This window comes from Salvelinus namaycush, chromosome 3 (genome assembly GCF_016432855.1).
Source record: "Salvelinus namaycush isolate Seneca chromosome 3, SaNama_1.0, whole genome shotgun sequence".
In the NCBI taxonomy this organism is placed as follows: domain Eukaryota; kingdom Metazoa; phylum Chordata; class Actinopteri; order Salmoniformes; family Salmonidae; genus Salvelinus; species Salvelinus namaycush.
In genome coordinates this window covers 48476617-48500918 of record NC_052309.1, presented here as the reverse complement: position 1 = coordinate 48500918, position 24302 = coordinate 48476617, and the positions used below count along the sequence as shown (strand labels likewise).

General features: G+C 45.6%; 1 protein-coding gene across 1 annotated transcript in view; it reads left to right on the top strand.

Moving 5' to 3' along the window:
• Nucleotides 1-24302, top strand: part of LOC120044392 (solute carrier family 22 member 4-like) — a 48710-nt gene that overhangs the window by 18571 nt on the left and 5837 nt on the right. The window contains exons 2-5 of the mRNA XM_038989020.1: nucleotides 17471-17574; nucleotides 17662-17816; nucleotides 17901-18072; nucleotides 18228-18354. Coding sequence (XP_038844948.1) covers nucleotides 17471-17574; nucleotides 17662-17816; nucleotides 17901-18072; nucleotides 18228-18354 — 558 coding nt within the window. The remainder of the gene's footprint in view (nucleotides 1-17470; nucleotides 17575-17661; nucleotides 17817-17900; nucleotides 18073-18227; nucleotides 18355-24302) is intronic.

Here is a 24302-nt window from a genome sequence, read left to right as displayed (position 1 = left end):
GGTCGAGCGCCGACCGCCACCGCAGTGAGGACCGGGGGATTGTCTGGCTGGCTCTCGACCCGAAACCTGTCCCTTCGCCTGCCCTGTCGGAAGCTGGATCCGCGGTTTGTGGGGCCATTTAAAGTCCCGAGGAGACTGAACGAGGTATGTTATATGTTACAGCTTCCCCCTGATTATCGTATTAACCCCTCGTTCCATGTGTCTCTCCTCAGGCCGGTGGTGGCTGGTCCGCTCCAGCAGTCTGAGGTGCGGGAGTTTCCTCTGCCCCCTCTGGACATCGAGGGGGCCCCAGCGTATACTGTGCGAGCCATCATGGACTCAAGGCGTCGGGCGAGGGGCCTTCAGTACCTCGTGGAGTGGGAGGGGTACGGTCCGGAGGAGAGCCGCGCGTCAAGGGTGGGGGGGGGGGGGGGGGTGTACTGTCACGACTTCCGCCGAAGTTGGTGCCTCTCCTTGTTCGGGCAGTGTTCGGCGGTCGTCGTCACCGGCTTTCTAGCTGCCACCGATCTACGTTTCTTTTTCCATATGTTTTGTCTTGATTGTACACACCTGGTTCCCATTACGTTATAATTTATTTCCTATTTAACCCTCTGGTTCCCACATGGTTTTGTGTGTGTTTGTTCTTTGTTTAGTGTTCAAGACTTCTGTGAGCTGGTGTGTTTTCCCTGCGTGGAAATTATTGGGGTTTCTTTTCGAGTAAAGTACGTCTTTTACTCAGTTCTGTGTCCTGCGCCTGACACCGTCCTAACCGCTGCACACTGACACTTGACAATCACACGATGTACACTCTTATTCCCCTCCTTTCATACAACTGATAATGACATTTCAGCTGGAGCTTTTGACTTTCTCTTCCTGCTTCAGGTTCCTAAGAGAGTGATAACAAAAGACTTGAAAAGCAAAAGAAAATAAAAACACAAAACATGACAAGTATTAGTAATGCGTTAAGCCATGCATAATGATATATGGCAAAAAATGAAGTTTGATAAGATGATGATTCCCACACTCCCTTAGCCTGACTTTATGCCTTTGGGATACTGTTCTGCTGGGCTCCACAAAAAATGAAGGCTCTATACAGCCCATGCTTGTACCCAGACTTCCTCTTCAGGCTGCAGGTTTACAAAAGGTGTTCCCACGCCATATCATCCTAACTCAGCCACCGTCTCCTCCTTCTCCCTCCATGGCCACCAGATAAACAGTACATGTGCGATGGCCTTAATCAACTGGACCTCATCTTGAGGTAAATCAGCACTGCATACACGTTTCCACATCAACGCCTTCAGAAGGGGATATCCCAGCAATGCTAACAAGGTAAACCCTGCTACCACTAACACTGCCCATAATCCATTGTGTCAGAAGTTAACATACACTAAGTTGACTGTGCCTTTAAACAGCTTGGAAAATTCCAAGAAATTATGTCATGGCTTTAGAAGCTTCTGATAGGCTAATTGACATACTTTGAGTCAAGTGGAGGTGTACCTGTGGATGTATTTCAAGGCTTACCTTCAAACGCAGTGCTTCTTCGCTTGACATCATGGAAAAATCAAAGGAAATCAGCCAAGACCTCAGAAAACAAATGTAGACCTCCAAGTCTGGTTCATCCTTGGGAGCAATTTCCAAATGCCTGAAGGTACAACGTTCATCTGTACAAACAATAGTATGTAAGTATAAACATCATGGGACCACGCAGCCGTCATTCAGCTCAGGAAGGAGACACGTTCTGTCTCCTAGAGATGAACGTACTTTGGTGCGAAAAGTGCAAATCAATACCCAGAACAACAGCAAAAGGACCTTGTGATGATGCTGGAGGAAACTTTAGAAAAATATCTATATCCACAGTAAAACCGAGTTCTATATCGACATAACCTGAAAGCAAGGAAGAAGCCACTGCTCCAAAAGCGCCATAAATAAGCCTGACTACGGTTTGCAACTGCACATGGGGACAAAGATCGTACTCTTTGGAGAAATGTCCTCTGGTCTGATGAAACAAAAATAGAACTGTTTGGCCATAATGACCATTGTTATGTTTGGAGGAAAAAGGGGGAGGCTTGCAAGCTGAAGAACACCATCCCAACTGTGAAGCACGGGGGTGGCAGCATCATGTGGGGGTGCTTTGCTGCAGGAGGGACTGGTGCACTTCACAAAATAGATGGCATCATGAGGCAGGACAATTGTGTGGATATATTGAAGCGACATCTCAAGACATCAGTCAGGAAGTTAAAGCTTGTTCACAAATGGGTCTTCCAAATGGACAATGACCCCAAGTATACTTCCAAAGTTGTGGCAAAACAGCTTAAGGACAACAAAGTCAAGGTATTGGAGTGGCCATCACAAAGCCCTGGCCTCAATTCCATAGAAAATGTGTGGGCAGAACTGAAAAAAGCGTGTGCGAGCAAGGAGACCTACAAACCTGACTCAGTTACACCAGCTCTGTGATGAGGAATGGGCCAAAATTCACCCAACTTATTGTGTGAAGCTTGTGGAAGGCTACCCGAAACATTTGACCCAAGTTAAACAATTTAAAGGCAATGCTATCAAATACTAATTGATTGTATGTAAACTTCTGTCCCACTGGGAATGTGATGAAAGAAATATAAGCTGAAATAAATCATTCTCTACTATTATTCTGACATTTCACATTCTTAAAATAAAGTGGTGATCCTAACTGACCTAAAACAGGGAATTTTTACTAGGATTAAAATGTCAGGAATTGTGAAAAACTGAGTTTGAATGTATTTGGCTAAGGTGTACGTGAACTTCCGACTTCAACTGTATATCTCAGTCAGATGTGGTGGATGCCAAAGCACTTTGCTGAGAAAGTACAATGAGCCCTCAATGTGACCTTGGATGAGAGAGAGATGTATGGGGATTAACAGCAAAACTATGGTAGTGTGTCCGTTTTAATCTCTGAATGAGCAGCAGCTGGAGCAAACACAGATAAACTTGTTTGCTCAAGGGCTTAATGACAGGTTACTCCGTTAATTCTAGCATCTGCTGCTGTAAGCCTACACACAGAGTCAATCAAACCACACATTTGCAGTGATGTACTGTCACATCCTTCCTCTCCCTAGTATTATTGCTCCTGATCCACAGTAAGGATAGAAAAGGAAGAAAGCGTCAAACTCCTGAGGAATTTGTATGCGCCTTTTGGGAGCAAGGAGTACTCAGAGGGGACCATGTGTTTGTAATGAAGGAGGTTTGATGAGTCAAGGCAGCGCACCAAAGCAGATCTGGAAACATGGCTCCCAGCTGACAACGCACCCCGTCTACTCTGACTCATATTGACAAATGAGTGCATTTGGAAAAGGGCAACTGCAACAAATTGAGAGGTTGACGTGTGCCAGATCAATTCAGATAAAAAAATTATGTAACAGGTTCACCCATACACATTCAGACAGTGCTTCCATTTTAAAATTCACAAAGCAACAACAAAGCAAGGATGTTTCAGATTCAGGAATGTTCAAATAAAAATCTATTTATATTCCTAAAATAATTCCTTATTCATAAATCATGCAATGTTAAATCATTCAAACGTGCACACAGTACATTAAACCATGTGTAATAAGTGACTTACCTGCTGAAACTGACAGGAAAAGATGAGCTGGATGGAGTTGACATCCCTGATCCATCCCCAAATTCCTGGCCTCTGTTCTAGCCATCAATGACTGAGGGCAGTGGCGGATACAGGCCAAAGACAGGCTTCTGATCCTGTTGTACGCGCACTGCCATCGATGTGTTTGCGCCGTAGTGGTAACTCGGCCCACTCATGGAGCCCACCAAGCTGTGGGTACCAGGTATGTCCAGGCTGGATATCTGACAGTAGCTCTGGCGCTCGTTCTCCTGCTTGATTACCCCTGGGGTGTAAAGCTGGATGAAGGAGGTGTCAGCGTCCTTCTCTGTCTTGATGACAGGCATGGAGATCCCTGGGGCCAGTTGCTGCCGAATCTGGTCCGCACCCTTCAAATTTTTACAGTTTCCCCCACTGCTACTGACTATGGGCTTGGTTTCCATGTTGCCGTCACCGAGCAGGGCATCATCCACTGACAGGGAGGAAAGGAAAGCGGCCCTGTCAGCCAGGTAAAACTCATTCAGGTCTGACAGAGAGCCAGGCAAGTCCAAATCCCACAGAATGTCCAGCGTATTGTCACCAAGGAGCCTCTCGTTGACATCCAAGTCCTTCAGTGACTGTCCAAAGCTGACTGTCCCCATGTCAAGCCTGTCCTTATCCATTGGTGAAAAGTCCTCTGTTTTCAGAGGGAAACGGTAATTAGAACATCCAAGTACGGAGCTCCCTGGGGTGTTGGATCGATTCAAATCTGAAATGCTCTCCTCCAACAGAGCAAAGTTCTCAAACAGCTGCTGCTGTTGATGATTCTGCTGCTGTTTCTGTGCGTTCTGCATTCTCAGGGCCTTGCCCATTGACTTCACTTCAGCCTCCTCTATAGAGAGTCCAATGGAGGCTGTCCCTGCTGTGGAGAGCTCACTCTGAATCTTAGTGACATTCAGTCCGTTAGAGGAGTCTCTGGCTGGAGGCTGGGGTGTGGAGCCAGGCAAATGCATCACGGAAGTTAATGTGGTGGACTTGGAACTGCCTGCGTTAACCGAGAAGCTTCCCTCTTCACCTCCATCTAAGCTCTTGTCCTGGTTATCCATTTCTTGATCCTGCTTGACACACACAGGGATGAAAGCACTGGTTTAGAAAGTGCTTGTAATTCAATTCAAAACGGCAACAGAGACTGATAATTAAAAATAATTGTCTGAATTTAAAATGGGTACTCTGTTATTTACAATGTTTCTATACAATGCAATCATTTCAACGCACATATTTGATATTTAAACCATATGATCACATCTCTCCTGGCTTCTACATGACTGACAATATGACAGCAGTGTAAATAATATTCCAATGTTGTAGCTACCACCAATAAACTAGCAAAAAATACCTTCAATCCAGAAATCAGAGGTGTAACCTATAATATAGACATTTGAAACAGTGTTTACATTAATATTTTAAGGTTACGCCCATTTTGTTTTGATATTTTCTGTATGCAAACATGAGCATGCTTTTTCGTTTCTCGTATCACCACAATGGGAAAGAGAAAGCACGCGCATGCTCGCACACGGAAAAAAATCACTTAAGAACAAATTCTTACGTACAATGAAGGCCTACACCGGTCAAACCAGGACGGCGCTGGGCCAATTGTGCGCCGCCCTATGGGACTTCCAATCACGGCCGGATGTGATACAGCCTGGATTCAAACCATGGTGTCTGTAGTGACGCCTCTAGCACTGAGATGCACTGCCTTAGACCGCTGCTCCACTCGGGAGCAAAGATCATTCCATCTAACCCATAACATGTTAATCACAACTGCTCACCCACTTATAAAGTTATAAACATAAAGTTATAAACATACTTTTTCAAGTCAATTACTCAGTTTCCCCCCCAAAACACTATTACGAATTCCTGCGCCTGTCTCCAATCATTTATACAACGTGACAGCTTAAAACTTATTGTCAATAGGGGGGCGCTGTTTTCACTTTGGAAAAAATCGTGCCCAATTTAAACGGCCTCGTACTCTATTCTAGATCATACAATATGCATATTATTATTACTATTGGATAGAAAACACTCAAGTTTCTAAAACTGTTTGAATTATATCTGTGAGTAAAACAGAACTCATTTGGCAGCAAACTTCCAGACAGGAAGTGAAAATTCTGAAAATGGGGCTCTGTTTCAGGGCCTGCCTATTCAACTGGCTTATAGTTATCGATATACATGCACTTCATACGCCTTCCACTAGATGTCAACAGGCAGTGGAAGGTGGAATGGGGTGTCTAGCTTGATCTGAGGTCGAATGAGAGCTTTTGGAGTGGCAGGTCAGGAATTTCCTTTGTCTACCAAGACGCGAGGCGGAGCTCGACATTAGCTTCTGAAAAGCTTTCGGTTTACACGGCGAATATCTCCGGCTCTGATTTTATTTGATACATGTGATAATAACATCGTAAAGTAGGTTTTTTCAACCGAGTTTTATCAGTTTATTCAACATTTATTGGGACTTTTGGAGTTTTCCATTCTTTGCGTCAAGAGAGGGTGGGAACGTTATCAACCTTGGCTAGCATTGTGGCGCAAATTCGACAGAAGAAAAGGACATTCTAAAACCAAACAACGATTTATTCTGGACCAAGGACTCCTTGTACAAGATTCTGATGGAAGCTCAGCAAAAGTAAGAACAATTTATGATGTTATTTCGTATTTCTGTGGAAAATGTTGATTCCTATTCTCCGCCGTTTTGGTGAGCGCTGTCTCGTAATAACGCAAGCTGTATGTTATGGTAAAGTTATTTTAAAAAATCTAACACGGCGGTTGCATTAAGAACCAGTGTATCTTTCATTTGCCATACAACAAGTATTTTTATGTAAAGTTTATGATGAGTTCTTTGGTCAGATTAGGTGAGTGTCCAAAATAGCTCCGGACATTCTGGGGAAATGTTGCTACATATTCACAATGTATAACCACGGTTTGCAGCTCTAAATATGCACATTTTCGAACAAAACATAAGTGTATTTGTAACGGTTTTCGTCCGAAGAGGAGGAGTAGGGATTTGACCAAAACGCAGCGTTGTGATACGACATGACTTTTATTTAAACAAGACGAAAACTAAACAAACTTGAGAATTTACAAAATAACAAAACGACGTAGACAGACCTGAACATGGAACTTACATAACTACACGAAGAACACACGAACAGGAACAGACTACATCAAACGAACGAACAAACGAAACAGTCCCGTGTGGTGCGCAGACACAGACACGGAAGACAATCACCCACAAACAAACAGTGTGAACAGCCAACCTATATATGGTTCTCAATCAGAGGAAAACGTAAAACACCTGTCCCTGATTGAGAACCATATAAGGCTAATTACAAACGACCTAAACATAGAAACACAAAACATAGAATGCCCACCCCAACTCACGCCCTGACCAACTAAACACATACAAAAATAACATAAAACAGGTCAGGAACGTGACAGAACCCCCCCCCTCAAGGTGCGAACTCCGGACGCACCACCAAAAGTCTAGGGGAGGGTCTGGGTGGGCATCTGTCCACGGTGGCGGCTCAGGCTCTGGGCGTGGTTCCCATCCCACCATAATAAATCCCCGCTTCTTTATCCCCCTCACAATGACCACCCTCCAAATAACCCCACCTAAATTAAGGGGCATCACCAGGATAAGGAGCAGCACCGGAATGAGGGGCAACACCGGAATGAGGGGCAACACCAGAATGAGGGGCAACACCAGAATGAGGGGCAACACCAGAATGAGGGGCAACACCAGAATGAGGGGCAACACCAGAATGACTGGCGGATCCTGGCTGGCTGGCTCTGGCGGATCCTGGCTGGCTGGCTTTGGCGGATCCTGGCTGGCTGGCTCTGGCGGATCCTGGCTGGCTGGCTCTGGCGGATCCTGGCTGGCTGGCTCTGGCGGATCCTGGCTGGCTGGCTCTGGCGGATCCTGGCTGGCTGGCTCTGGCGGATCCTGGCTGGATGATGGCTTAATGCTGGATGACGGCTCTGGCTGGTCATGGCTGGATGACGGCTCTGGCTGGTCATGGCTCGCTGACGGCTCTGGCTGGTCATGGCTCGCTGACGGCTCTGGCTGGTCATGGCTCGCTGACGGCTCTGGCTGGTCATGGCTCGCTGACGGCTCTGGCTGGTCATGGCTCGCTGACGGCTCTGGCTGATCCTGTCTGGCGGAAGGCTCTGGCTGATCCTGTCTGGCGGAAGGCTCTGGCTGATCCTGTCTGGCGGAAGGCTCTGGCTGATCCTGTCTGGCGGAAGGCTCTGGCTGATCCTGTCTGGCGGGAGGCTTTGGCTGCTCCTGTCTGGCGGAAGGCTCTAGCGGCTCCTGTCGGGCGGAAGGCTCTAGCGGCTCCTGTCTGGCGGAAGGCTCTAGCGGCTCCTGTCTGGCGGACGGCTCTGTAGGCTCATGGCAGACGGGCGGCTTTGCAGGCTCATGGCAGACGGGCGGCTTTGAAGGCTCAGTACCGACGGGCGGCTTTGAAGGCTCAATACAGACGGGCAGTTCATGCGGCGCTTGGCAGACGGACAGTTCAGACGGCGTTGGGCAGACGGACAGTTCAGGCGCCGTTGGGCAGACGGGCAGTTCAGGCGCCGCTGGGCAGACGGCAGACTCTGGCCGGCTGAGACGCACTGTAGGCCTAGTGCGTGGTACCGGAACTGGAGGTACCGGGCTAAAGACACGCACCTTCAGGCTAGTGCGGGGAACAACAACAGGGCACACTGGACTCTCAAGGCGTACTATAGGCCTGGTGCGTGGTACCGGCACTGGTGGTACCGGGCTGAGGGCACGCACATCAGGGCGAGTACGGGGAGAAGGAACAGTGCGTACAGGGCTCTGGAGACGCCCTGGAAGCCTGGTGCGTGGTGCCAGAACTGGAGGTACCGGGCTAAGGACACGCACCTTCAGGCTAGTGCGGGGAACAACAACAGGGCACACTGGACTCTCGATGCGCACTATAGGCCTGGTGCGTGGTACCGGAACTGGAGGTACCGGGCTGAGGGCACGCACCTCAGGGCGAGTGCGGGGAGAAGGAACAGTGCGCACAGGGCTCTGGAGACGCACAGGAGGCTTGGTGCGTGGTGTCGGAACTGGTGATACTGGGCTGGAGACACGCACCATAGGGCTAGTGCGTGGAGGAGGAACAGGGCTCTGGAGACGCACTGGAAGCCTGGTGCGTGGTGTAGGCACTGGCCTGGAGCGGGGAGGTGGCGCCGGAAATACCGGACCGTGCAGGCGTACTGGCTCCCTTGAGCACTGAGCCTGCCCAACCTTACCTGGTTGTATGCTCCCCGTCGCCCAACCAGTGCGGGGAGGTGGAATAACCCGCACCGGGCTATGTAGGCGAACCGGGGACACCATGCGTAAGGCTGGTGCCATGTAAGCCGGCCCGAGGAGACGCACTGGTGGCCAGATGCGTTGGGCCGGCTTCATGACCTCCGGCTCAACGCTCAATCTAGCCCGGGCCGATACGTGGAGCTGGAATGTACCGAACCGGGCTATGCACACGTACAGGAGACACCATGCGCTCTACTGCGTAACACGGTGTCTGCCCGTACTCTCGCTCTCCACGGTAAGTACAGGGAGTGGGCGCAGGTCTCCTACCTGACTTCGCCACTCTCCCTTTAAGCCCCCCCCCAAGAAATTTTTGGGGTTTACTCACAGGCTTTTCGGGTCTCCAACCACGTCTCCTTGCTGCCTCCTCAAACCCCCGCTCCTGGGCTTTAGCTGCCTCCCTCTCTTCAACAGAGCGGCGATATTCCCCTGTCTGAGCCCAGGGTCCTTTTCCGTCCAATATTTCCTCCCATGTCCACGAGTCCTGGTTTCCTTGTTGCGCTCTCCCACGCCGCTTGGTCTTTGGTTGGTGGGTGATTCTGTAACGGTTTTCCTCCTCCTCTTCGTCCGAAGAGGAGGAGTAGGGATTTGACCAAAACGCAGCGTTGTGATACGACATGACTTTTATTTAAACAAGACGAAAACTGGAGCACGTGATGCCGCGGAGCTGAGCAGACGTTGACAAACCGAGCTCTTCAAAGTTATTCTATTATTACCGAAATAACAACGTTGAAACAATATTCTAACATCGGCTGATAAATTGTCAAGTACTTACCTTCCCAAAGAGCCATGGACCGCCGAAAGAGAGGCAAGAAGGACGACCAAAACGTCGTTGATTCCCAAGATAACGATAACGCTAGCAAGATTAGCATTAGCCCTCATAACTCAAATGACAGTTCCAGACTGTTGCTCTCGGCCTCTTGCGAGCCTGCCGACATGCTGGCTACTCTCCTCCGGGAAATTCAGGATGGTAACAAAGGTCTTTCTATGAAAATCGATAAGAGAACGGCTGAACTCCATTCTTCCATTGACGACCTGAAATCCTCCATGAATGATCTCCTTTTGAGAACGACTGAGGCAGAGTTGCGCATTAGCACAGTTGAAGACACCATCGCTCGACATGACCAGGTCTTGATACAACTGCAAAAGGACAATGCCTACCTCAAAAACAAGGTAGATCAGATGGAGAACCAGAGCAGACGTAGTAATATCCGTGTGGTGGGATTGAAAGAGGACAGCGAGGGCCGTGACCCGGTCCGTTTCTTCACTCAATGGATCCCGGATGTCCTAGGCACAATCAACTTCACCAAGTCACTGGAAATCGAACGCGCCCACAGAACATCAGCGCCGAAACCCCGGCCAGATGAGCCGCCACGGGCCGTCCTGATCAGGTTCCTCCGTTTCCAAGACAGAGAGAAGGTACTGCAACTCGCAAGAGCCAAAGGGGACATAACCATTGATGGCAAGAGGGTCAGCCTTTTCCCGGATATGAGCGCGGATCTCGCAAGACGTCGCAAGCAGTTCAGACCTGCCGCCAAAGCACTGAAGGAGAAGAACATCATCGGCTACCTCATCCACCCTGCGCGGATTAAAGTTCAGTACAAAGGCCGAAGCCATCTCTTCAACACGCCGGGAGAAGTGTACACTTTTCTCAAAGAACTGAGCAACGTCTGAGCCAGGACGGTCTCTTTGGGGGATAAGATGCAGTTTGTTTGTTTTCTCTTATCCGGACTGAACCGCTGATATCCTCCGGTCGCTATAATTGATTTGTACATTTTCAACTAACCGTATCTTTCCGGGGTGAGTTCTATTACATTTACAGGAGAGTATATTTTGGTTTAGTACATATCACTGGGCGAAGCAAATAAGTGGGTTTAGGCCCACTGCTTTCCCCCTCATTTATGTTAATCTTTCGAAAAGAGACTCAAGCAGCCCTTACCGTGGGCAGTAAATATTCAGCCATAAATATCTATTCACAACGTTTGTTTTCAATTTAGAGAGCTCGCAGGTTTTAGTTTACGCCAAGGTTTAGCTAGTAAGAGCAAGATGGAAAGCGAGCAGCAACGTATCTCTACAAGTGTATTCATGTTTGATTGTTGGGATTGTGGTTTTAGTCTAACAATCGGGGTGGGTGGGATTCTTTATTTTTTTCCCCTTTTTTCTATGTTTATTGTTTCCTTCCTAAAGAGACACATAGGTCACTTCTGTGTTCAAACCAAAGTTGAAACATTTCCTAACTATCTACATATGATAGATTTCCATTCAGTTACATATTTGAAACCCTACTATGCTTAATCCACTAAAATATGTCACATTCAACGTAAAAGGTCTTAACAGCCCGATTAAAAGGAAGAGAGTCTATACATACCTTAAGAAATTAAAGGCTGACATTGTGTTTTTACAAGAAACACATCTTACAGCCAGTGAACACAAGAAATTGAAGAGGGAATGGGTAGGACAAGTTTTTGCGTCCTCTTTTAACTCCAAAGCAAGAGGAACTGCAATTTTGATAAGTAGACACATCCCCTTCTGCGTCAGCAACACCATCTCTGATCCCTGTGGCAGGTTTGTTTTGGTGCAGGGGCATATGTTTTCAGAGTCTTGGACCCTATTGAATATCTATGCCCCTAACTTCGATGACCATATGTTTATTCAGAATGTCTTCCTTCAGGTCGCTCAAGCACCACCAGGATGGTTACTGGTTGGAGGAGATTTTAATTTTTGTTTAGATACAGTTCTTGATAGGTCCTCTGATAAACCCTCACTTCTTACCAAAGCCAGCAAGCTCACCATGTCATTCATGAAAGATCTCAATTTACTAGACATCTGGAGACAGTTGCACCCACAGGATAGGGACTACTCTTTTTATTCACACCCACACAAGACACACACACGCATAGATAACTTTTTAATATCGACACAACTGTTTCATAGAGTGTTAGATGTCGAGTATCTCCCCAGATTGCTTAGTGACCATTCTCCCCTGGTATTATCAATCTCCATTCCTACCAAGGTAAATGGAGCATATAGATGGAGACTAAATTCTACACTCCTAAAGCAACCTGAATTTTGTGCATTCATCAAAGAGCAGATCAATATTTTCACTTTGACAAACAAACCCTCCGCTCCTGACAGTTTCATTCTTTGGGACACATTGAAGGCCTATCTGAGGGGACAGATCATTTCCTATACTAAAGGGCTGAAGAGAAAACACGGTGCGGAACTGAGTGCCCTTGAATCTGAAATCTCAGAGCTAGAGAAAACCTACCAAAGAGGCCCAACTAAAGATCTATACAGGCTTTTGGTAAATAAAAAACTGAAATATAATATTCTGAACACATATCAAGCTGAGAGGGCCATCACTAAATCAAAACAGCGTTATTACGAGCTTGGAGAGAAAGCACACAAAGTATTGGCATGGCAACTGAAAGCAGAGGAAAGTAAGAGGACAATTAATGCTATAGAAACTCTTACTAATGAGATATCTTTCGACCCTACTGAAATTAATAATACTTTTAAGAAATACTATGAAGACCTCTACACTTCCCAATCAAGCGATGATCTATCAGAGATCGACTCCTTTCTCTCCTCTCTCAACCTCCCATGCCTGTCAGGGGAAGACAGCGAGCACCTGAGTGAACACTTCTCAGTTCCTGAATTGTTGGAGGCCATTAAATCCTTACCTTCTAATAAATCTCCTGGGGAGGATGGCTTCCCTCCAGAGTTCTATAAAGAATTTAGGGAGCTGTTGGTCCCCTACCTTATGGAGGTACTTAAAAAAGCCAGGGAAGACAACTGCTTTCCAGAGTCTTTCTCTCAAGCAGTGATTACTGTAATCCACAAGAAAGGGAAAAATCCACTAAAGTGCGCCTCATATAGACCAATCTCTCTCCTTAACACAGATTGTAAACTGGTCACCAAGATGCTATCTAAGAGACTGGAGTCATGTCTTCCCCTGTTGGTCAACCCAGATCAGACTGGCTTCATAATTAATAGATTGTCCTCCAATAATCTCAGAAGGTTCTTTGATATAATTCACCTTGCTAACAAAAACAAAATACCTAGTGTCGCAGTCTCCCTCGACGCTGAAAAGGCCTTTGATAGGGTTGAATGGCCATACCTCTTTCGCGTCTTGGAAAAGTTTGGTTTAGGTACCGGGTTTGTAAATTTGATAAAATCACTCTACAAATCTCCTAAAGCTAGGATTGCTACCAACGGGATTACTTCCTCCTCTTTCCCTCTCTATAGGGGGAACAGACAAGGTTGCCCAATTAGCCCCCACCTCTTTGCCCTCGCCATCGAACCGTTGGCTGAGGCTATTAGAACGTGCCCTGACATACATGGCTTTGAGGTGGGCCCCCATACCCATAAATTATCACTCTTTGCGGACGACCTTATCTTATTTCTAACAAACCCAGAACACTCCCTCTCTCACTTGCAGATCCTACTACAGTGTTATAGTTCTTTCTCTGGATATAAGGTCAATTTAGATAAAAGCGAAATCTTACCGTTGTCTGTCTTTGACCATCATACCATCAAGCACAAGTTTCCTTTTAGATGGTCGCCTATGGGCTTCACATATTTGGGCATAATGGTGGATGGTAACCTGAACAACCTCTATAAACTCAATCTGGCCAATTTGTTGCAAAAGGTGGAGGGTGACCTTTGTAAATGGATGGACTTACCTCTCACTCTACTGGGTAGAATCAATGTAATTAAAATGAATGTCCTGCCCAGATTTCTATATCTGTTTCAATCTCTCCCTATCCCTGTTCCCGCAGCATTCTTTTCTTCTCTCGACAAGATGACCAGACGGTTTATCTGGCACGGCAAAACCCCTAGGGTTGGCCTGGATAAACTGACCCTGGATTACAGTCAAGGGGGCTTAAACCTCCCCAATTTTAGAATGTACTACTGGGCAGCACAGTCTAGGTTTCTGGCTCAGAGGTTTGACAAGGGTCCCTCTCCCTCATGGTTGAACATTGAAAAGCTTGAGGTAAATGATGACACTGGGGCAGAATTGTTTTACAAATGGGACAGAAAATCTATAAAAACCATCACAGACAACCCTTTAATCATACATTCTGTCCTGGCATGGTGCAAACTGCATGAGCTGTTCGGACGAGGGGGATTCCTTTCCCCTAAAACCCCTTTATGGAACAATAGATTGATTCCTATGTTTTTCCAGAATAGTAACTTTAGACCATGGTCTGATAAGGGGATCACTCTTCTGGAACATTGTTACGAGGAGGGAGTTCTTATGTCTTTTGATCAGCTGAAACAGAAATACCACTTGCCTAACAGGGACTTATTTAGCTACCTACAACTACGAAACTTTATTAGGGTGTCTCTCAAGGGACAATGGAACCTACCTAAGATGTCACCTATTGAACAACTCTGCCACGCAGACCAACCACTGTTCAAGACCATTTCCCGTGTTTACGATGCTCTTATGTCAGGACTAACACTGCCTGGGCTAGATAAACCCCGACTTAGATGGGAAAAAGATCTGGGTATAGATCTTGATGAGGGTCTATGGAGTGACCTATGCAGGGATGGTGTTACATCCACATTGAACTCCAGATACAGACTGATCCAGTTTAATTTCCTCCATCAGCTCTATATCACCCCATCTAGACTGCACAAGTTCAACCCTGATATCTCCTCCCTATGTATTAGATGTGGCTCAGATGAAAGAACATTCCTCCATTCCACTTGGCAGTGTTCAAAACTACACGGTTTCTGGCAGGGGGTATGCGATACCATATCCTCAATTCATGGGGTTGCATTCCCTTTAGACCCGGAGGTCTGTCTACTGGGCAACTTTACTAACACCAATCTTAGGCAAAGCCATACTATAAAGCTAACAGAAATATTGCTAGCGATTGCCAAGAAATGTATCGCCTTGAAATGGAAATTGGATTCCCCCCTGCCAGTTGCAATGTGGCTATCAGAAGTTAATAGTTGTATCCCACTGGAGAAAATTACTTACCGCTTGAGGAATAAGTTAAATACATTTTACAGAATTTGGCAACCTTTTATTGACTATATGGAGAATCTCCCCCCACATCACATTGAATGAATCTCTATATTATCCTTATATAATGTTTCACACGTAACGTATAATATGTAGCCTACGGCAGGTGACCATATGATCCAATGTCTCATTATAATTTTTTTTTTTATTGTATGTCTGTATATATAATTATAATTTGTTTTCTTTTTTCTTTTTTTGTTACGCTCATCTGTTACTGTCACTTTGTCCTATTGTTGTCTAATATCTTTTCACGTTTGTCTTGAATGTTGTTAATTGGAAAATGCAAAAAATAAAAAAATAAAAAATAAAAAACAAGACGAAAACTAAACAAACTTGAGAATTTACAAAATAACAAAATGACGTAGACAGACCTGAACATGGAACTTACATAACTACACGAAGAACACACGAACAGGAACAGACTACATCAAACGAACGAACAAACGAAACAGTCCCGTGTGGTGCGCAGACACAGACACGGAAGACAATCACCCACAAACAAACAGTGTGAACAGCCAACCTATATATGGTTCTCAATCAGAGGAAAACGTAAAACACCTGTCCCTGATTGAGAACCATATAAGGCTAATTACAAACGACCTAAACATAGAAACACAAAACATAGAATGCCCACCCCAACTCACGCCCTGACCAACTAAACACATACAAAAATAACATAAAACAGGTCAGGAACGTGACAGTATTGTATAACCTGATGTTATAAGACTGTCATCTGATGAAGTTGTTCAAGGTTAGTGATTCATTTTATATCTTTTGCTGGTTTTTGCGATAGCTACCTTTTGCGGTGAATAAATGCATTTGTGTGTTTGGCTATTGTGGTAAGCTAATATAATTCTATATTGTGTTTTCGCTGTAAAACACTTAAAAAATCTGAAATATTGGCTGGATTCACAAGATGTTTATCTTTCATTTCCTGTACACCATGTATTTTTCATAAATGTTTTATGAGGAGTATTTCTGTATTTCACGTTGCTCTCTGTAATTATTCTGGCTGCTTCGGTGCTATTTGTGATGGTAGCTGCAATGTAAAACAATGATTTATACCTCAAATATGCACATTTTTCGAACAAAAAAAATTGTATAACATGTTATAAGACTGTCATCTGATGAAGTTGTTTCTTGGTTAGTGACTAATTATATCTCTATTTGGTCAGTTTTGTGATAGCTACCTATGCGGTAGAAACATGGTGAAAATATGCGGTTGAGTCTTTGGCTATTGTGGTTAGCTAATATAAATACATATTGTGTTTTCGCTGTAAAACATTTTAAAAATCGGAAATGATGGCTGGATTCACAAGATGTTTATCTTTCATTTGCTGTATTGGACTTGTGATTTCATGAAAATTATATTATATGATATCCCTGTCCCGTTAGGCTAGGCTATGCTAGTCAGCTTTTTTGATGAGGATGCTCCCGGATCCGGGATGGGTATCACTGAAAGGTTTTAACCGACCCTAAATGAAGACAGCTGGAACTGGCCCATCCGACGCCGCCGCAACTTCGGCAGCTGCAACTGGCCCATCCGAAGCTGCCGCAACTTCGGTAGCTGTAACTGGCCCCTCCGAATCCGCTGCAACTGGCCCGTCCGACACCGCCACAACTTCGGCAGCTGCAACTGGCCAGTCCGACGACGCCGTAACTTCGGCAGCTGCAACTGGCCCGTCCGACACTGCCGCAACTTTGGCAGCTACAACTGGCCCGTCCAATGCGGACGCAACTTCGGCAGTTGCAACTGGCCCTGACCAACACGCACCACGTTCCTGTGGTCGTCCTCGAGACCGGTGTCGTCCCGCTGCTGGTGCAGCCCGTCAGGGGAGGGGTACGGCCCAGAGGAGCAGTGCTGGGTTCCTGCAGTGGACATCCTGGACACTTCGCTGACCAGGGATTTTCACCTTCGGCACCCTGACCGACCCGCACCACGACCATGTGGTCATCCCCGAGGCCGGTGACGTAGACCTCCGGAACTAGTGCATGGAATGAGCAGCAGTACTGGGGTAATCCGTGACATTCCACTGCAACTGGCCCGTCCGACGCCTCCGCAACTTCGACAGCTGCAACTGGCCTGTCTGACGCTGACACAACTTCGGCAGCTGCAACTACGCAACTTCAGTAGCTGCAACTGGCCCTGATCAACCTGCATCGCGTTTATTGGGCTTCGTCCCGTCCCGTCCCTTTTCATGGCATGTTGTATATTTTGGGTGGAGTATTAAACCCCCCTATTAGGAATTTCTGCGCCTGTCTCCTAATCATTTATACAACGCGACAGGCAGTGTATGTTGCAGTTGTACTGCAATTACTGCATCCAGAAACTAACTGCTGTGTTACTATGTTGTCTTGTCGTCATTTTGCAATTCTACTGTGGTTATTTTGCAGTTACAGCATACAACAATTACTGGAATTCAGAATAAAAGTTACTGCACTATAACTGCAGTTTCACTTTTTGTAAAGAGTAGAGAAAATACATTTGTGTAAATTAGGAAATATGTGTATTTTGCAGTGGGATGTGGTGTGTGATAACGCGTACAAAGTTCCTTTGACCACATCAATTCACTACTTTGGTGCGCTGGTGGGAACATTCATCTCTGGCCAGATGTCCGACAGGTCAGTACTGTATCCTGTCATACTGTGACCCTCAGTGCTAATGGAGAATCATGTGAGGCGTGACCTTGTGTTCTTTTTCATCAACAGGTTTGGAAGAAAGCCAGCACTCTTCACTACAATAGTAATCCAGATTGTGGCCACATTCGCACAAATATTCTCCCCAAACTGGGAGGCATTCAGTATTATTTTCTTCTTTGTTGGCGCTGGATCAGTCTCCAACTATGTCATAGCGTATGTTCTTGGTAGGTTGAAAATAAGCATTACTTGTAACTACAGTATCTCTTATGCATTTGGTAAATTTACTTAACTTGCATATCTGGTCCTAGGGACAGAAATACTGAGCCCTGGAGTTCGTGTGGTATTCTCCTCTCTTGGAGTGTTCCTAAGCTCTGCGATCGGCTACATGTTAATGCCACCTGTGGCATACTTCATCCGTGAGTGGAGGTGGTTGCTGGTGCCCATGGCAGGCTCTGGACTCATATCCATCCCCCTATGGTGGTAAGCACAATGTTTTTCCAGCAAAACCTTCTACTGAGTCAATGATCTGTGGCCTCTTCTTTTAACAAGGTACATTACTTCTTGCATACTTCATTAGCCTGATTGCTCAAAGGGCTTCAGTTAAGTTTTTTATGACTGTGTATGAATTGGTATAGGGTCATCCCAGAGTCTCCCAGATGGCTGCTCTCTCAGGGAAGAGTTGAGGAGGCTGAGGCCATACTGAGAGACGCTGCCAGGAGGAACAGAGTTGAAGCACCAGAGGTCATCTTCACTCCCTCAGAGGTGAGCTAGCTTAGCTTAGCTCCAAAAACCATCCACAGAAGACTTACAAAAGTGTCTATGTCTTTGAATCTGATGTAAAATAGATATTTTAGGTACCAATCCAGTTTAAGTCAAAGTCCATTTTGCTGCAGTACATAACCTGAATGAAGTAGATCAACCAATGGTAAATCACTTGAGAGACAAATGCATTCCTTCCTGTTTTATGGCGTAATCCAGGCCATTCATCAGAATTCTCTAGTTAAGGTTTCTGATGTGTTTTAACCAATGCAGTGAATCACTGCAGAATAACAAAAGTGAGATAGATGGTGGACTCTGTGCTAATGGAGATAAAGGATATGCAGGTAATAGAATACAGGGGCAACCTTCCCAGCCATCAACATCTCTTGCGATGTCTTATTAAGACATGTCTTGAGACGTATGAATGCAGCTGCCACTGTATCGAAGACATTGTACGCAGTGTATCATAGTGCACTGCGCTTTATTACGAGCGATATGTTGGCTGGCCCATTTTGAAGTCTCATAGACTGATGCATTAGACTGTTTTTGTTTATGAAGCCCTCCTGCATAAACTTCTGCCTTAACTTTCTTCATTGTTAAACTTAAAGACGTTCTGTACAGAATACCAGACCCGGTCTCAGGGATGACTAACTCTGGAGATCCCCTTCGATTTCCAATGAGTTTGGTATATCTGCTCTTAGTTCATTTTTTTTGCATCATGTGTGGAATGATCTCCAACGTTCTTAAACATGTTAGGAATTGGTGCCTGTAGGGCGTTTCAGAAAGCTGTTGGGGGACCTTTTATCTTGAAGAATGTGTATGATTGTGTTTTGCTTTTTGTGTATTGTGTGTAATTACATGTATTTTGTGTAGTTTAATGTGTACATTGTATTTTTATGTGTATTGCGGTACTATACAGGGCTTATCTGGAATAGAGACCTTGGTCTCAGCATTGACTCCCTGTCAATGTAAAGGTTAGATAAATCAAAATGTTAAAAATGTCTTTAATATATAAGACATCTTAGAAATAAGACATTAAGACACTAACTCAGTTACATTTTCTTTTTCGGGCTATGGCAGTCAATTGAAAAAACAGTATTTCTGTCTTCTCAACCCACTATCACATACTTTTAATTTGGGGCTAAGACAGTCAATTGCAAATTAATCTGACATAATGTCTCTTATCTCACCACCACTAATGAGATGGGTGTGTTTGATGCATGTCGGGTCGGAGCTTCTCAAAGTAAGGGGGCGTGGTCGACAGTACGCACCTCATCTCTGCTGTCACATTCAACCTGGATTGATATTTGTTTTTAATGCAGACGAGAGCACTGAATCCAGCTTCACACAGATACTGTATGAGCTGACGAAGGGTACCAGGACTTTTAATGCTCACAAGGAGACGGCAGGGTATTCCCTTTGAGTCAGGAACCAAAACTCCTCTGTAGTGACCCGTGAATGTGTCATAAAGTAACCGACACTGCCACCTGGTGGAAAGTTTGCGCACCAGGACTCTTAAGATTCGGGTTCAATCAGAGTGGCCAGTTGGGAACCACATCAGTGATCAAAAACACAAGGAGGCAGAGCTTCAACAAACAGTATAGATTTTGGGGGGGAACAGAGGTAGGTACAAATTTAGGCCACCCACTAATGGCCGAAAGTGGAATTTTATTCCACAAAAAGAAAAAAAGGTCTTTCTCCAGTTTAGTGGGTGGGGAAATCCATTCATGGTTTTCCTTCTGCTCTGTCCATTCCAGATCCACCCCCTGTGGGTTAGGCCTGTAGCACAAATAAATGATGTGCAGTACAATGCCACACATTTAACTTTGAATATTTGGTTACAATAAACCAGAGTCTACTCATTAAAATGAGAAATCCATTCATTAAAATCCAGTCCAATGTAAAATAGTTCAACTGTGAACGTCCCTGTTACTCCAGTCTGTGTTTTCCATCAATGATGTGGGCCAGAGCTCCGCCCCTTTTCCAGTTTCTGAGATCCTCCCTTTAACCCACCTTCCTCTACTTTCTTCACTGCCTCAGCATATGACAACTTCTGCTCTACTCTAACCCTGGAAACCTCAACCTGCCTCTCTCGCACGAGACATTTCTGATCCCCAGCCCCATGGGCACCCCTACAATTAACACATTCCACTACTTTCTCCAATACTACACATTCCTTTGTCTCATGCCCTTCTGCACATTTCTCACACCTTGGACCCTCCCTCCTACACACTGCTGCCACATGCCCATACGCTTGACACCTGTAACATCTTAATGTATTCGGCACATACGCTCTTATAGGATAACTTATATCCTAACTTCACCTTGTCAGGCAAAGACAACTTAAAAACTGAAAAGAACAGACAATGACTCTTCTGTTTCCCCACTCTCGCCACCCTGTCTGTGTCACATCAAACGACGAGTATCACATACACCGGGAATCTTTGCCCTCAGCTGGTCAACGTTTATATCTACTGCTACCCCAGTTATCTTTCATTGGTTCCCTTTTCTTGCCCCCATTCGTTTGACTTCGAGCGCATTCTTCCTCTGCCCAACATAAACAATTATCACCAGACCACTTCTAGTTATCCTCACCGATTCCACATGACTCAACTCTTTTTTCACCCACTGTGAAACCACAAATGGATCAGCCAAAAGGCAAGAGTCCACTTTTTACGTAAACTTCACTCCTACTGTCACAGACTCTTCTTCATCCTGATCCTCGGTGCACACCTCGGTCTCCGATAACTTTAACTCACCTACCACCTCCAATACTTCACCCTCATTCACTTCCATTTCTCCTCCTGTCTTCAGCTCCCTCTGCTTACACTTTCTACCATTCTTCTTTGACAAACCATCTTCCTTTTTTCCACCATTTTTATCTGACTCACGCTCACCCTCTTCTTCCCTCACTCTCTTAGACCTGTTCTCCCTCTCTTCTTCCCTCCATTCCTCCTCCATTTTCCAAGTACACGTCTCCTGAAGATAATACTGCCGCTCGATCCCTGACACCCATCTTGTACCTGCTTTTTCTCGGGACTCATGTTTCCCCTGACCCCATAATGAAAACATTTATTTCTGGCTTCAAAACAAACACCACCGTCATTCGCTGCCGCCATGCTGCTTCTGAAAGGCTTTAAATACAGGTTTCAATCTGCAGTGAACCAATGGGAATACCCCTAAATGACTTTACTTGCATTCTCACAAAGGGGGGGCAATCAGATGTGAGTTGCTGCGGTTTTCTCCCGTTGTTACACTCCGGTGAATCCACTCAGTGACAATCCAAAGCAAACCGTAAGTGAAATCACACAAAATGCGCACACAAAAAAAAGAGTGAGAGCAAGCCATTTCCTGGTAGAATTCAAAACAATTTATTTAGTCATACTCTCCTCCACTTTTCGCTGCCTGTCCTCGGGTGCACTTTGCAACTGCTTTAGGCCCATTTATTTTTCTCACTATTGGAGTTGGGAGGGGTGTCTTCCCATGTTCCTCCTTGGTGACCGTCTGGGGCGTTGGACATCTGTCTGCCCCTGGTTCTCCACCGGGGTCTCTCGTCGGGGGCATGCTCTGGAGTACCTTCCTCTGTTCCAGATCTGACCATATTTCCCTTCAGAGCACACTGGCTTAGTCTTCCTCTGGGCATCCTTCCCCACTTTTCCACAGGCAGAGGTAGATTTTTCAGTGGGTAGACTCACCAGGTCTTCTATGGATGTATGAAAAGTTTTATTGCACACATGTTCAGGTTAAGATGTTACACCCACCTCGACTGCCCTTTCCTTTTCTGTGTGTGGTAGGGTTTGCGTCCCTTCTTGCAAGATGCCCTGCCTTCAGGGAGTGTATTCTGCCGCACACATCTTCTACATGCTGAGGGCCACACCCATAGATCCTTTTCCATCTGGGACCAGTAGTAGCGTCGACTGAGGGCCGACAGCATCTTGGCCATTCCAGCATGGCCATTTCTCCCATGGATTTGCCTGCATACTGATGCTTTTCTGGGTCCAAAACCCGACAAGTGAGTATCCCATCTTTGAGCTCTAGACTAGCCCACTCCAATAGGAGGCGGCGCACAGCTGCAGTCTCCCAGTTATTTTCTTCACCGGCAGGTCTTGTCCCTTGGGCAAAATATGGGTGTAGACGTCTGAGGGTGGGATCTCGTTCTTGTCGCTCCTCCCAGTGCTCAGGGTCCTGGCCCATTTGGACAATGTTCACCATGGTTGGTTCTGTTTGACAAATGAGAGGTACCAGAGCATCCCAACACAATCCATTGACATTCATTCATAATATGGGTAGATTTCCAGGGTTATGAATTTAATTTCTTGAAATCACAATTTCTCTGTTCCTCAACACCAAGGTCCCCACCTTTACCTCTGCCAGCACATACCCTATACATAGGGGATTTGCAAACCATTTTCTGCACTCAACGTTCAAGGTCCTCCTTGGGGCCAATCTCCTGTGAGGGTGTTAAAACAAGCTTCTGTCATCAGGGTAAGTTGAGATCAAGTATTGATTAAAAGGTTCACATTTCTTCCATTTGAATGAGTTCAACTTCAGGGCATGTGCCTACCAAACTTGGCCTGTAGGTACAGTCTTGCTTGGGCCCTTCAAGCCTTCTCCAGTCACCTGGCCCGTGGTGGCTGGGCTTAGTAGTTTAAAGGCTGCTCAGTTGCTTTATTGACACTTTCCTCATCCATACGCCCACTGGCTCTACACTCACAGCTCGATCTCGCTGAGGTTCGGAGTCCTCGTAGCTCTTCTCGGATGGTTTGGCTCAGGTCTGTCATCTGCCCATTAAATTTGGTTGGGAATCATTGATGGACAGCAATAATTCAACCTTGCCTCTGATTTTCAATTCTTGCCCTGACTTCTAATGAGGCCATATCACCCTAAATGCAGCATGGCCAATGCAGACGTCAGATTGACCATACATCCAGATGCACAATGCACTTCTCTCTCCAGAATGCGCGCTCTCCCGCCAATCTGTGCACATTCATTGTTTCATAACTGCATTGTGTGAATTGTTTGCATTTTATTGTTAGTTTCTATCAATTCCCCATGACATACAGTATATCACCAGTAGTACATTCACAGTTAATTCATATAACTTCTAGTCTACAATGTTTCTTACTTTGGTTACGGTTTAGTTTCAATGCGTTCAATATTATTATTCCAGTCTTCCTGTTCTCATTGTCGGAGTGGACACATTGTTTGCAGAGTGCACAAACTATGTTACACTTGTGAGAAAGTTTTGGTTTATTTCATTCCATTTACGAGTTCTGTCAATTTAGTCATTGTCTTTGTTTGGAGCGCTCCTGTCAATGTTGAGAAACACAGACGCATAGAACTAGGCCTATAGGCTACAGTACCTGGCCCATGGGCAAATTTAGGCATATATACATGTACCCATTTGGGGATCTGATAGTATTTCTGATTGGCTTAACGCACCACCACTAATGACCTGTGGAGCTTCTCAAGGTAATGTTTTATTCACCTCAAACAGCAAGCAAACAAAGTGTGTTTTTACCAGGGGCGCAACTTTCACTGGGGGCAGGGGTGACATGTCCTCCCCACAATCTGAAATTGCATTTATGTCCCCAACAGTTGTATCATTTGAATGTGATACAAAACGAGGCAACGCAGTGCTTTTGGGCCATGCGGATGCCTCTGAGCAGTCAGGTAAAATTGTATGTCCCCCCACATCTAAAACCAATGTTGCGAATTACAATAATTCCTCAATGTATTAGAACAATCTTTCCAGCTCTCTCCCTTTTGATAGCCACTCAGCGTGAAAGGGAAAAATGGCATGCTCTGATCCAGTGGAAACGTCATAAAATAGGCTTCTTATCAGTGCTTAGTTGATTATTGGAATCAGCGGTGTAGTGCTGGGGCAAACACCAAAATGTACACCCCTTGGGGTCCCGAGGACCTAGTTTGGGAAACACTACTCTATTCAA